A 14,288-nucleotide genomic window follows, 5' to 3' on the forward strand; every position below is an offset into this window, starting at 1 on the left:
ATTGATTATATAGCCACTTCAGTGTTTCTTTTCTTGTATTGTTTTTTCTTTCTTTTAACACTAAACATTTATTAGCTGTGATAATTGGATGAAGTCATAATTTTCTCATCCACAAAATGAGGTTAATAAAACCTAGTACACAGGTGGGTTTTATTAAACGAGGTAAGTGAATGTGCAGTGACATTCGGATAAAAACTGAGCAGTGCACTGTGTTAGACATCGTAGGAGAAAGATGACAGATCTCGCCTCTCTGACTGAGGATGACAAATACGTGTTACACCAGTTGGAGTTGAAGGCAAGGTGACTCAGACACTCGAATGAGGTGCTAGATTTAAACGTTGTGAGTGAAGTGGAAAGAGTGATTCCGCCGGGCAGTCACATTCCTGCAGAGTCTCAACAGACAAGAGCATGGGGGTAGAGTTGGGGGTGGGCGGGCAGGCCTTTCAGATTTTGGATTGAAGAAAATGTATGAATGGAGGTCGGAAGCTTCATGATATGTATCTGCGGTTCCTTTTTGGTTTAAATATCCAGGACTGTTATATTACAACTGGGTTATGTTGCCCTACTGTACCTCAGTGGAGCACCTACCAGCCTGGGAGTTCCTTGTGTATGAGGACTGGTCCTAGTCATCTTTGTACATCCAGCGTGCAGCACAGAACCTGACAAAAAGCACATGTTCAGTAGATGAATGTGAGTAGATGAATGAGCACGAACTTTGCAACATTTAGAAAGCATTTCTTATTTTTCAGTTCAAAATGCAGTATCTACGAGGAGTATTTGAATCTCTAGACTTTATGACATACAGATGTATTTGCTGATGTCTGGGCATTGAGATCGTGTGAGTGATAGGTTTTTATCCTCCCTTGAGGAACTGATCTGAAGTCTCGGAGCTTTAGTTACCTGCTGCTACAGAGGGCTCTTACTCCACCTCCCAGGGACCATTACATTTCTGCCAGTTTTCAACACAACTTTCTGTGGAGCTCTATTCCATGGCTCTACTCCTTCTAGGAAAGAAACCCTGATGTCTGGGCTGCCAACTTCTGGCTGCCCGGAGTGGAACGTTATTCTGCAGGGGAGGAAGCACAGTGGGAAAGGGTTATATCTGCAGGAAATCTTACATTTGTTCTGTAGTGAAGCATGTGAAAAGGTTGAAAGAAAGGAAGTAGCTTAGTAGCTAGAAGTTCAGTTTGTGTGGGATTTCCTGTTTGGGGCTTTTTCCCCTATGCTGTTTTATCATCATTATGTTTTAATGTTTTATTTCCTGTCTACTTGGTAAGTTGCTTTTTTATAAATTAATTTTTATTGGAGTATAATTGCTTTACAATGTTGTGTTAGTTTCTACCGTACAGCAAAGTGAATCGGTTATACGTATACATATATATCCCCTCTCTTTTGGATTTCCTTCCCATTTAGGTCACCGCAGAGCATTGAGTAGAGTTCCCTGTGCTATACAGTAGGTTCTCATTAGTTATCTATTTTATACATAGTAGCAGTAGTGTATATATGTCAATCCCAGTGTCCCAATTCATCCCCCCAGCCTTCCCCGTTGGTATCCAAACGTTTGATCTCTACGTCTGTGTCTCTATTTCTGCTTTGCAAATAAGATCATAGGTCTACTTGGTAAGTTGCTTATTAGTGGTGGTTGGGATCCACTATGAGCATCATTAACAGATTTTCACGGGAAGAAAACGACAAGGAGAAAACTGTTCTACTCACTTTCCATCTTTTTGAGAAAGGAAGCCAGAAAAGCTGTTTTCTATGCATACTACCTCCCCCTGACTAACCATGATTAATGATTTTTGTTAGTGGACTAATTATACCACCGACTTCACAACTGGAATAAGAAATAGGAGCCATTATTGGCTTAAATGACTCGCCGCCCCCCGTGAATAATAAAAATTTAACACCAGTGAGTATTTGCAAAGGGTAACTATAAAGCCGAATATATTATGTCTTCACCGGGATACAAAGGTTAACAACCCTTTGTGTTAAAGGCCCACCAGTTAGAACAGCTCACTGCAGACCTGGGTGTAAAGAGGAAAGGGCAGCGGCAGTAGTTCTTCCCTGTAGGCGTTAATTCTTCTGTACCCTTTGGCCTCTTCCTTGTCTTTATCACTAGTACCTTTTATATACCTCTGGGATTTGATAAGGGATTTGCCAACCATGCTGGACCTCTAACTGTAGAGCAGGGAGAGCTGTTCCAATTCAGACTTTTTTTTTTTTCCTTGCGGTACGCTGGCCTCTCACTATTGTGGCCTCTCCCGTTGCGGAGTACAGGCTCTGGACGCGCAGGCTCAGCGGCCGTGGCTCACGGGCCCAGCCGCTGCGCGGCATGTGGGATCTTCCCAGACCGGGGCACAAACCCGTGTCCCCTGCATCGGCAGGCGGACTCTCAACCACTGCACCACCAGGGAAGCCCCAGACATATTTTGATAGGGCTTAAAAAGCCATTTAACAAATAGTAATTGCACAGTTTCTGGGCTTCCAGAGGCTTATGGATGCATTAAAACTCAAGGTTCCAGGGGAATCAGGAATGGTGTGAAACTCAGGGAGGTTGGGAGAGGGTTGGAAGTGAGGGCTGAAGCAAGTCTCAGGGATGGAGGAAAGGCTGACTATATCTTTGGCAAATGTTACTTGATAACAAAAGGTAAAAATTTTCATTTAGCCTTTTTGATATAAAAAACCTGTATTAGGGATTTACCTGGCGGTCCAGTGGTTAGGACTCTGTGCTTTCACTGCCAAGGGCCCCTACCACCAAAAGAAAGAAAGTTTTGTTTGGTATGTAGAAGGTACTCAATAAATATTTATTTATTGAACTTAGTCTTTTTTTTTTTAAGATTTAATTTTATTTATTTTTGGCTGCATTGGGTCTTCGTTTTTGCATGCAGGTTTTCTCTAGTTGCGGTGAGCGGGGGCTACTCTTCGTTGCAGTGTGCAGGCTTCTCCTTGCGGTGGCTTCTCTTGTTGAGGAGCGCGGGCTCTAGGTGCATGGGCTTCAGTAGTTGTGGCACTCGGGTTCAGTAGTTGTGGCACATGGGCTTAGTTGCTTCACTTGGCATGTGGGGTCTTCCTGGACCAGGAATTAGACCCATGTCCCCTGCATTGGCAGGCAGATTCCTATCCACTGTGCCACCCAGGAAGTCCCGAACTTAATCTTGAAACCAATGGCATGTTCTTAACCCTCCTTCTCCTCTTCCATTTTTTATCTGGGCCTCACAAATTACCCAAATTACAGTTGGCAAACTTAAGAGTAGCATTGCAGATTTTAGTAAAATGAATTGTATTTTTGAAGGAAAATGAGGTCAAATAAAGACTGGGTAAACGTAAGAAGTCCCTTTAAAACCTCCACACAACTTCTTGTCATTTCAGTCTTTCTGTTTCTACCATTAAGTGAATTTGATCAAGTTGCATTAGCCTCTCCAGACCTCAGTTCCCCCTTTCTTAAAGCCAAGGGATTGGGACTTCCCTGGTGGCGCAGTGGTTAAGAATCTGCCTGCCAACGCAGGGGACATGGGTTCGAGCCCTGATCCGGGAAGATCCCACATGCCAGGGAGCAACTAAGCCTGTGTGCCCCAGCTACTGAGCCTGTGCTCTAGAGCCTGTGAGCCATGGCTACTGAGCCCACGTGCCACAACTACTGAAGCACGTGTGCCTAGAGCCCATGCTCCGCAACGAGAAGCCACTGCAGTGAGAAGCCCGCGCACCACAACAAAGAGTAGCCCCCACTCGCTGCAACTAGAGAAAGCCCATGTGCAGCAGCGAAGATCCAATGCAGCCAAAAATGAATAAATAGATTTATTAAAAAAAAAAAAAGCCAAAGGATTGGACTAGTCAAGGTCCGTTTTAGACATTTTTGTTTTACTACCTCATTCATTAATTACTTTCTTTCTTTTTTTTTCTTTTGCGGTACGCGGGCCTCTCACTGCTGTGGCCTCTCCCGTTGCGGAGCACAGGCTCCGGACGCGCAGGCTCAGTGGCCATGGCTCACAGGCCCAGCCGCTCCGTGGCATGTGGGATCTTCCCGGACCAGGGCACGAACCCGTGTCCCATGCATCGGCAGGCGGACTCTCAACCACTGCGCCACCAGGGAAACCCACTAACTACTTTCTTAAGCACAAAAATGCAAAATAAATAAATTTCCTCATTTAAAAAAGCAAATTTTCCAAAATAGTCTTGCCTATGTTTTCATTGTGGTATGCATATCATGACCCCACCTTTGGGAACACAACCTTCGATGTCAGCATTGTAAATGGCAAGTAACATAGGAGTGTAAACCACTATGAAGTTGGTGAGACCTGAGCTTGAATCCTGGCTCTGACAAGTAATATCTTTGTGACCTTAGACAAATTGCTTACTTTCATTAAGTCTCAATTTTCTTATTGGTAATATGGAGACGATAATGTATTTATAAAGCTATTGTGAGGATTAAATACGATAATGGATATAAATTGCTTAACACAGAGCTTGGCCTATAGGAAACAGTTCATATCACCTAACGTTAATAATATAACTGCTTACATCATAAATTGAGGACTATTTCACTCAAGTATTAAATAAACTAGTGATCAGAATGTTTTCCTGGTGGAAACTGACCTAAAATATTTCTTTCTCTTTGCAGATCTTATATTGCACTTTAAATACACCTAAAGTTGACATGGGAAAACTCTTAGGAGCACAGATAGGTCTTGAAGATTTCATATTTGCCCATGTGAAAGGGATCAAAAAAGAAGTGAATGTGTATAAATCTGAGGATTCACTTGGTCTCACCATTACAGATAATGGTGCTGGCTATGCTTTTATAAAGGTAAGTCTTAAAAAATAACTGTGTGACTTAACTGAGGGTAACATATAATCTATATTATATGAAAATCTACTAGGTCAAAGAAAGTTTGAAATGATCTTTGGAGTGAGAGCTGACTCGACAGCGATGGATGGATTGGTAATGTTTCCTTTAAAAAATGTTTCAAAGACACTATTCTTTTTTTTTAAATTAATTTATTTTATTTAATTCATTTTTGCTGGGTTGGGTCTTCTTTGCTGCACGTGGGCTTTCTCTAGTTGCGGCGAGCAGGGGCTACTCTTTGCTGCATTGCACGGACCTCTCATTGTGGTGGCTTCTCTGTTGCAGCGAGCGGGGGCTTCAGGAGTTGCCGTGTGCGGGCTTAGTTGCTCTGCAGCATGTGGGATCTTCCTGGACCAGGGCTCGAACTGCGTCGCCTGCATTGGCAGGCGGATTCTTAACCACTGCACCACCAGGGAAGTCCCAACACCATTCTTTTGTTTACTCTTTCCTTGATTTTTTTTTTTCCTTCAGATTAAACTTCCTCTAGAATTTAGCATTTACTGAAAAGGAAAGCCTGGCCCTGGTGCCTACTTATCCTCATGGGATCTTGTAGGTCTGTTGCTCGTCATCATGTGACTTCCATGCTGATTGCCATTGATTTTGTGTTATTTCCAAGAGCACATATTTTTGGCCACCTTATTTTCTTTAAAAAAATGCTCTTCAGTGGGCTTTCCTGGTGGTGCAGTGGTTGAGAGTCTGCCTGCCGATGCAGGGGACACGGGTTCGTGCCCCGGTCTGGGAAGATCCCACATGCCGTGGAGCGGCTAGGCTCGTGAGCCATGGCCGCTGAGCCTGCGTGTCCGGAGCCTGTGCTCTGCAACAGGAGAGGCCACAACAGTGAGAGGCCCGCATCCCGCAAAAAAAAAAAAAAAAAAAAATGCTCTTCAAAAATATCTGAACATATACAGTTGACTCTTTAACCACACAGGTTTGAACTGTGTGGGTCCACTCAGACTTTTTTCAACAGTAAATATTACAGTGTAATGCAGTCCAGGGTTGGTTGAATCTATGGATGTGGAACTGTGACTATGGGGAACTGTTCACATGGTGGGATTTTTTTTTTTTTTAATGCTCACAACAATTCCATTTGGTATCATGTTTTCTTTTTAATTACTTTTTTTTGAGATGTAACAGATGTACACCTTTAACGAATGTTTACAGATCTGTGTAAACACCACCCAGAGTAAGGGAAATTTCATTTCCCTCACCCAGAAGGCTCCCTTGTGCTCCTTCTCGGTCAGTACCCTTCCCCCACAAAGGTAGCCACTATTTTGACCTCTATCACCATAGTTTTGCTTGTTTTTGAACTTCATGCAAGTGGAATCACATATTATGTACTCTGCTGTTTCTGGCTTTTGCTCAACATGTCTGTGAGGTTCATCTCTGGGTAGGCACTATTATCAACTGTTATAGATGTAGAAACAGGTTTGGGAAGGTTAAGCAGCTTGCCCAGAGTTAATGCAGCTGGACAAATTCAGGATTTGAATCCAAGCGATCTGACTCCAGAGCTGGCAATCCTACCCACTGAGCTTAGAATTAGTGATAAAGTTTCATGCCTTTTTTTGGTCCAGATCCTTGATTTGCTGATGCATTGTCATCATTGAAAAAAATAGCCTTAGGGAAGTTATCTTCTTAACTGTAAATAGTACTTTAATTAACTTCCCACTTGATAGAATGGCTATTTTTAGCTCTGCAAAAGATATGACTCTGCTGAAGGTTGAGCTGGTGACCAAATGGAAAATCCGTGAGTTGGGAAAGTCATGTGGGATTATCTGGGGGAAGCTCAGGACATGAGGTACATGGAGCAATGCCATTCTAATGTCAGCAGGGAAGGGCTTGGAAGTTTTTTGCAAACACGCATGGATTTTTTAGATCTTAGCCTCTGATGTCCAGAGCTTGTGTTTCTATTTTTTTATGTCCCTTCAGACATGTGCCTGCCTCAGATTACTAGTCACTAGCCCTGTGGGGACAGAGAACATGGTGTCAAAGAGAAAGTGGAACCGAAGCCAAACCTCCAACTTACAGTTCAACTTAGAAAAGAGATGAATATCATACTGTGTACAAGGTTGATATGATGTTTTAAAAATTGTGGAGGGCATGATTTCAGACTTACTGAAAGAGTGTAATAACAAAGAACTCACATGATACCCTTTACTCAAAAAAGTTTTACCATTTGCCACATTTGCTTTATTCTCTTAAACACACATATACATATATGTAATTTTTCCTGAACCATTGGAAAAGGTGGAGTACATGTATTATGTCTCTTTATCCAGTAATACTTCAGAATGTAGTTTCTAAGAACAAAGATATTCTCTTTAGTATACCTACAGTACAATTATGAAATTCAGAAAACCTAACAGCGATACAATACTGTCAAACTAATCTAACGTCCATATTGCAATTTTATCAGTTGTCCTCGTAATGCATTTTTATCCTGGAATAAGTCCAATACAGGATCATGTATTTCATTTAGTTATCATGTCTTTTTAGTCATCTTTACTCTAGAATAGTTCCTCAACCTTTTATAGAATATCCCTCAATTTGGACTTTTCTGATGTCTCTTTATGTTGTGAAACCGGTTATTACGCATTTTTGGCAGGAAAATTAGATAAGTGATGTTGTGTCCTTCTCAGTGTATTACCTCAGAAGATGCATTTTATTGGTTTGTCTCACTATTCATGATGTTAATTTTTTCCCTTGTGTAAGGTAGTGGCTGCCAGTCTTATTCACTGCAAAGTTATATTTTCCTTTGTAATTAATAATTTGTGGAGAGATACTTTGAGATTATGTATATATCTTGTTCTCTTAGTCACACCCCACACACTTAGCATCTATTGATGAGTCTTGCCTGACTCGGTCTTTAATGGTTGCAAAATGGTGGTCTTTCTAATTCCATCATTTCCTATATATATTTTTAAAACATTCTATTAAAATAAAGCACTCCACTTATTTATTATCTATTAGCAATGAACACATGAGTTTTAAATTAATTTTTATTGGAATATAGTTGATTATACAATGTTGTGTTAGTTTCTGCTGTACAGCAAAGTGAATCAGATACATATACATAAATCTACTCTTTTTTAGATTCTTTTCCCATGTAGGTCATTACAGAGTATTGAGAAGAGTTCCCTGTGCTATACAGTACGTTCTTATTAGTTGTCAATTTCTTATTCAGTGGGTCCATTACCATCATTTATTTTGATACTCCAGTTTCCTGAGATTTGTCCTGCAGGAGTCCTTTTCAGCTGGCTCCTGTATCCTTTTGACCTGCCTCCCATTATTTTATTGAGCAATTCCTTCCTTTCTGGTACAACAAGATGTTCTACGATCATCTTTTATCTTGTTTTCCCCAGGCTTGGAATCAACCATTCTTCAAGGAGCTCTCTTTTTTAGTGAAGATGGGTATTTCAAAATCAAGATCTGAGCTGGTCGCATGCATTCATTGCTACCTGAGTGTCAGTGTTCCTAGGTCCTTTCAGTTACCACAGAAAGGGTTAGAAAACATGTATTTTAGGAATTATGATTTCATAATTATGCCTCCAATCTAATCCTGCCCCACAAGGTGCTACCTTGGCTTCCCCACTAAAATATTTGCTCTCAAGATTATTGAAATATTTCCTTATTTCCTTATTTCTACAATATACATAAAATAGTTTCAGAATTGCTGTATTTGTACTCTGAAAAATCTATTAAGAGTTCAAGATTTCTATGCATTTTTTTGTCTTTAAATGTATGTACACAAAGTATTCTCTTCAGAAGTTAACTTGGAATAGGTTCTCACTTGCCCCTCCTTCCCCCACCCCATGATTTTTTTTTTTTTTTCTTCTGTATGCGGGCCTCTCACTGTTGTGGCCTCTCCCGTTGCGGAGCACAGGCTCTGGACGCGCAGGCTCAGCGGCCATGGCTCGCAGGCCCAGCCGCTCCGGGGCATGTGGGATCCTCCCGGACCGGGGCACGAACCCGTGTCCCCTGCATCGGCAGGCGGACTCTCAACGACTGTGCCACCAGGGAACCCTCCCCCACCCACCCCATGAATTTTATTCATTTGAAATACTGTTGAATCCATTTGCTTCTATTCAAATTGAGTTTGAGTTTTTCCTCTCATGTTGATTTAATTTTCTGAGTATGTAAAATGGTTTCAAAAGTTAAAACTATAATAAAAGATGTATTCAGAGATGTCGCTCCTTCTGTGATCCCCATTTACTCATTTTCCCCACTCCTTAAAGTAATCAATTTTGTTAATTTCTGGCTCACTCTTCCAGTGTTTTTGCCAAGATAAGCAGAAAAAATGTAATGTTCCAAGAGTTCGCATGTCATCCTTGTTTGGGGACTATGCTAATCTTCTCTGTATGGTTCCAATTTTAGTGTATGTGCTGCTGAAATGAGTACTTGATATGCTTTTAGCAGTGGCTGCAAGTCAGTGAAGGTTGATGTAAGAGAACAGTGTTGTGGGGATTCAGACAAGGGTGAGGAGGAAGGAGTCCATGATTAGGAAGGCAGTGCAGTGGTGTATAGGACCACGGGCTTTAGAATCAGGCCTGCTTTTGGTCTTGCTTCAACCATTTATTTACTTGCTGTGTGACCTTGGACAAGTCATTAAAGTCATTTCTGTGCCTTCTCTCAAATGGAATATTAGCACCTACTTTATAGGATTATTTGGGTATAAACTGATGACACCTCTGAAATGTTTGATAGTACTTATAATTGATAGCTAATAACTTAATAAATAGCAACAACAACAAATCATCACATACTTAGGAGATGAGATCGATGGCAGAGAAATGTATTTACTAGTACCACATGGTTCTCACTGATAAGCCTCTTCAGGTGGAAAGACAGCAGACTTAAACATGTATAACTTTTGTACCCAAGTCTTAACATTTCCCAGGAAAATATATATAAATAACTTAATCAGAAAAATCAGAGTATACTTACAACAAACTCTACAAATTCCTAAAATAGTTCAAGACCAGAGTTGGCGTACATTTTCTATAAAGGGCCAGGCAGTGAATATTTTAGGCTTCATTAAATTTTAGGGTCATACAATCTTTGTTGCAACTACTCAACTCAACGTTGTAGCACAGAAGTTATATACAATACTTAAACTATGAGCATAGATGTCTTTTAGTAAAATCTTCTTTATGGACACTGTAATCTGAATTTTGTATAATTTTCACATGTCACAGATATTCTTTTATTTTTTCCCAACCATTAAAAAAGGTAAAACCATTCATAACTCATGGGTCGTATAAAAACAAGTGGTAGGCCAGATTTGACCTCCGAACTGTTGTTTCCTTTTCCCTAGTTTAACAGAAGAGAATACTTATAGATTCAAAATAAAAATAAGGGCTTATACTATGCAATTAAGAAATGAAAACCTAAGTTGATTTAGAATTGAAGTAACTTATAAATAACCACAGAACTGTCATTTTCAGAATATCTTATAGAAATCTGTATACTTTGGGATACTTTTACTTTACTAGAACTAAATCACATTTTAGCATGATCCTTTGAGAAATATGGTACTCATATATTTCTAATATTTTGATTATTTATCCAGAACTAATAATTGTACAAGATTAAGGGACTCGGGGGGCGGGGGTGGGGGCAGTTCTGGGATGGAAGCTAGGATCTCTGAGAAGAGGCATGTAAAGCAAGAATAGAAGTGGTGATCTGAGAAAAGAGGTAATATTTGAGATGTGGAGGCCATGATATAGATGAAGAACAGCTTTAGTAGAGGTAAGAAAAAGTAAAGTAGGAGGGTGGAGTTTGTAAAAAAAAAAAAGTTCAAAGGTGATAGGTCACCTTTTTCCAGCTTTATTGAGGTATAGTTGACATATAACATGGTGTATATTTAAGGTGTACAATGTATTGATTTGATACACTTAGTATCGTAAAATGATTATCAAGGTGATAGATCATCTTGGATAACTACAACCCCAAACTCCGGTCTTGAGTCAGAAGATCTTGAATTATTCATGTGACTTTCTTTCTTTCTTAACCAGACATCTGGGTTAGTTAGATCTGTTTGATTGGGAGTGTTTTGAGGAAAGAGCATGATGTCTCATAATTATACCACCTCTCTTTGAAAACCAGTTTTCTTATTTATTAGCTGTGTTATTTTGGTTAAGCCATGTCATCACTGTGCTTTGATTTCTTCATTCACTAAAGGAATATTAAATATTTCCCCTCCCAGGCTTGTTAGGACTAAATGAAATAGCTATTTACAATTGTTGTCTGCATGTTTATTATTATGAACAAGGTTTGAGGACAGTGTTTGGAGGGTCAGCAGCAGAGACTCAGAGTTGCTGACCATGTGGGCAGGGTCGGCTCAAACAACCTCGAGTCAATGCTTAAGACTTTGAGGATGGTGGGATGCCACCCTAGAGTTCTGCTGATTTGTGATTAGAAGATAGAATTTTGTAACTATATGGGATGAGTTAATAGAAGTTAATATAATAACGGTCTGAAATGTTTGGGAACCTCTAAGTTTAATAATATTGTAAATCCTACCTTCCAAAAAATATTTAATGTTGTCTTCACATTTTGCAGCATCAAGCTCCAAAGCCAGATGAGAGAAAGTTCTAAGTGTTTAAGAGAATGATATTAAGTAACTCAGTAAATATAAATATAGAATTAATGCCTCTTTTTTCTTGCTGGTCCTTTGTGCCCGAGTAGCACTTTTAGCAATATTATTAATCTATATCAAGTTATGGTATGATTATTAAAGTATATTAAATTGCAGAAACTTGTTTCAGTTGCTACCTCATTCTTTTTTTTTTTTTTTTTTTTTTTTTTGTTTTGGGCCTCTCACTTTTTTGGCCTCTCCCATTGTGGAGCACAGGCTCCAGATGCGCAGGCTTAGCGGCCATGGCTCACAGGCCCAGCCACTCCGTGGCATGTGGGATCTTCCCGGACTGGGGCATGAACTCGTGTCCCATGCATCAGCAGGCAGACTCTCAACCACTGCGCCACCAGGGAAGCCCGCTACCTCATTCTTTATTCTATCTATTTAGGAAGCTAAGGCTCAGGTCACCCACAAAATATATCATCAGTGTCTCCCACTTTGCTTCTATATCTGGTTCACCTATGGTGCCTTTCTCCAAGTTTCTTATGTTGATTTTCCTCTCTCTTCATCCCAGATTCTTATCCACCGGCCCTGATGATTACATATGCTTTGACTTTTCTCTTGCCCACCTGGATTCTCACCTTGCTACCTGCTGACTTCTGGTAATTGCCCTTCCTCCCTCTCTCTGGGCACCTTTCTTGTGACCTGTGGCTACTCATAGGTCCTGGTGACCCTAGATTTCTGTTACTCTGCCATTTAATTTACTGGTAAGATTCATACATTTCTTTAAAGTCTTTCATTTAGTTTTATATAGTGCTTATTTTTAATAAAATTACAACAGTAAGTCTTAAACTAAAAATATGTGGAACTGAAATTTGTATGGTATAGTTGATCAAAGGAAAAAATAGGTTCAGAATATATCGAGAAACAACTTAGAATAAAAATGAAGAAAGTCAGAGTTATAGATTTTCATATTCTCTAGTGACTTAAGAAAGGTTAGATGGCAGAATATTACATTTTTTTGCTTTGTTTCTTTAAACTCTAGTCTTTTGTTTAATCTCACTTATGTTTCTATGACAGTTTGGAAACTCCAGTTGTACTGAGTTGTTTGTTACCACTCAGTACAGTGTTTGTTACCCTTGTTTGTTTCTCTAGTTTATGTGTCAAATATGGACTTACTAAAAAAACATTGTCACTTAGATTATGAAATTTCTGGTTTTTTTCCTTTAAAATTAACTACCTGTAATGACAATAATCTCTGTGTGAATAAGCATTATTGTGTCATTTGCATAAAGCCTGTTAACAGTTATTACAATGAACATATCAGTGTTCTTAAAATTGGGGGGGGGGGGTGAAAAAGAAACCCACTGTAAGTTTTGGTATAATTTAAAATTGTAATACAATTTAAAAATTAAAAATGCCCAACCTTTCTAGGTTAGTCTTCTACAACTTGTTTTTTCTTATGACAGTATTATGGAGATGTTGGGGTACTTGAGATCGGTTTGTCTCTCAACTCGTGGACGCAGTAATCAATCCCCTGCTGCCTCAGAAGATGTTGTTACTCCACCTGGCAAGAGTGGGGAATACACACACTTCAGTTACACAATAGCAGCAGCCCCTAATATTTCCAGCCTGTCATTCTCACAAAGGATTTGTGATGCCCGAGGCAGACTGTGGCCTGCATTTTGCCGTGTTCCTCACCACTGTTGAAGAATTTGTACATCCTCTGTGGGGCTGTTACCTGTGCAGAGTTTTCTGGAGCTTCCGTCCCTAAAATCTTTTCAGAAATTCTTAGGATTATGTTAGGGAGTCTTACACCTCATCTTGAAACTCTGCGCTACTGATATATTGTACATACCTATGATAGAGTTAGGAAAGACCAATTTGATATTTCTCCTTGGGTCCTAAGTTCTCCTCACCTAAGATATATGAATGAAAAGCGATGGTATAACATCCTTCTCATTGGCTCCACAACTGGTAACCACACCTGTCTCTTAAGTATCAATATTCTTTTTTTTTTTTTTTTTTGCAGTACGCGGGCCTCTCACTGTTGTGGCCTCTCCCGTTGCGGAGCACAGGCTCCGGACGCGCAGGCTCAGCAGCCATGGCTCATGGGCCCAGCCGCTCCGTGGCATGTGGGATCTTCCCGGACCGGGGCACGAACCCGTGTCCCCTGCATCGGCAGGCGGACTCTCAACCACTGCGCCACCAGGGAAGCCCAAGTATCAATATTCATAACTACCAATTCTTGTCTTGCATTTGTAACTAAGGTTTAAAAAACTGTAGCTGGTAGAAAAAGCTCAAGCTTTATTCTGATGTAATGGGCCTCATGTTGAAATGATTCAACAATCATTTATGGAGGGACTTTTCTGTGCAGATGTTGTGCTAGGCACAGGGCAGTGGTGAAGAAGACCATCTCTGTCCCCAAGGATATTACAGTTCAGTAGTGGAGACTGAGAGATAAATGAACATTGCAGTATGGTTTGTTGAACTTGGCAAATTCCTTGATCTTCTGATCGAGACATGAGACTCTCATAAAGTTTGTTAAAATTAATTGAGATGGCGAATGTAAAGTACCTAGCTTAGAGCTCAACTTATGTAGCAGAAAGTACTACATGAGAGTGGCACCTTACCTAGTCTTGGAGTGGGCTGGGAGGTGTCAGGAAAAGCTACTCAGAGGAGGTGGTGACTGTGATGGAAGCTGAATTCTGAATGATAAATAAGAATGGTTGGGGGGCTTCCCTGGTGGCGCAGTGGTTGAGAGTCCGCCTGCCGATGCAGGGGACACGGGTTCGTGCCCTGGTCCGGGAGGATCCCACATGCCCCGGAGCGGCTGGGCCTGCGAGCCATGGCCGCTGAGCCTGCGCGTCC

The 14,288-nt window shown here is 40.6% G+C and overlaps 1 protein-coding gene and 1 non-coding gene across 2 annotated transcripts in view; one reads left to right on the forward strand and one right to left on the reverse strand.

Moving 5' to 3' along the window:
* GIPC2 (GIPC PDZ domain containing family member 2) overlaps nucleotides 1–14,288 on the forward strand; it is an 85,046-nt gene that overhangs the window by 25,534 nt on the left and 45,224 nt on the right. Inside the window, exon 2 of the mRNA XM_027114152.1 lies at nucleotides 4,619–4,804. Within this exon, the coding sequence (XP_026969953.1) occupies nucleotides 4,619–4,804 (186 nt within the window). The remainder of the gene's footprint in view (nucleotides 1–4,618; nucleotides 4,805–14,288) is intronic.
* Nucleotides 9,132–9,238, reverse strand: LOC113624626 (U6 spliceosomal RNA). Its single transcript, XR_003434414.1, has one exon. It is a non-coding gene; the product is annotated as a U6 spliceosomal RNA (small nuclear RNA).

Source organism: Aethalodelphis obliquidens, unplaced genomic scaffold (assembly GCF_003676395.1).
Source record: "Aethalodelphis obliquidens isolate GAN/ISIS:26980383/991018 unplaced genomic scaffold, ASM367639v1 scaffold13, whole genome shotgun sequence".
NCBI classification, from domain to species: Eukaryota; Metazoa; Chordata; class Mammalia; order Artiodactyla; family Delphinidae; genus Aethalodelphis; species Aethalodelphis obliquidens.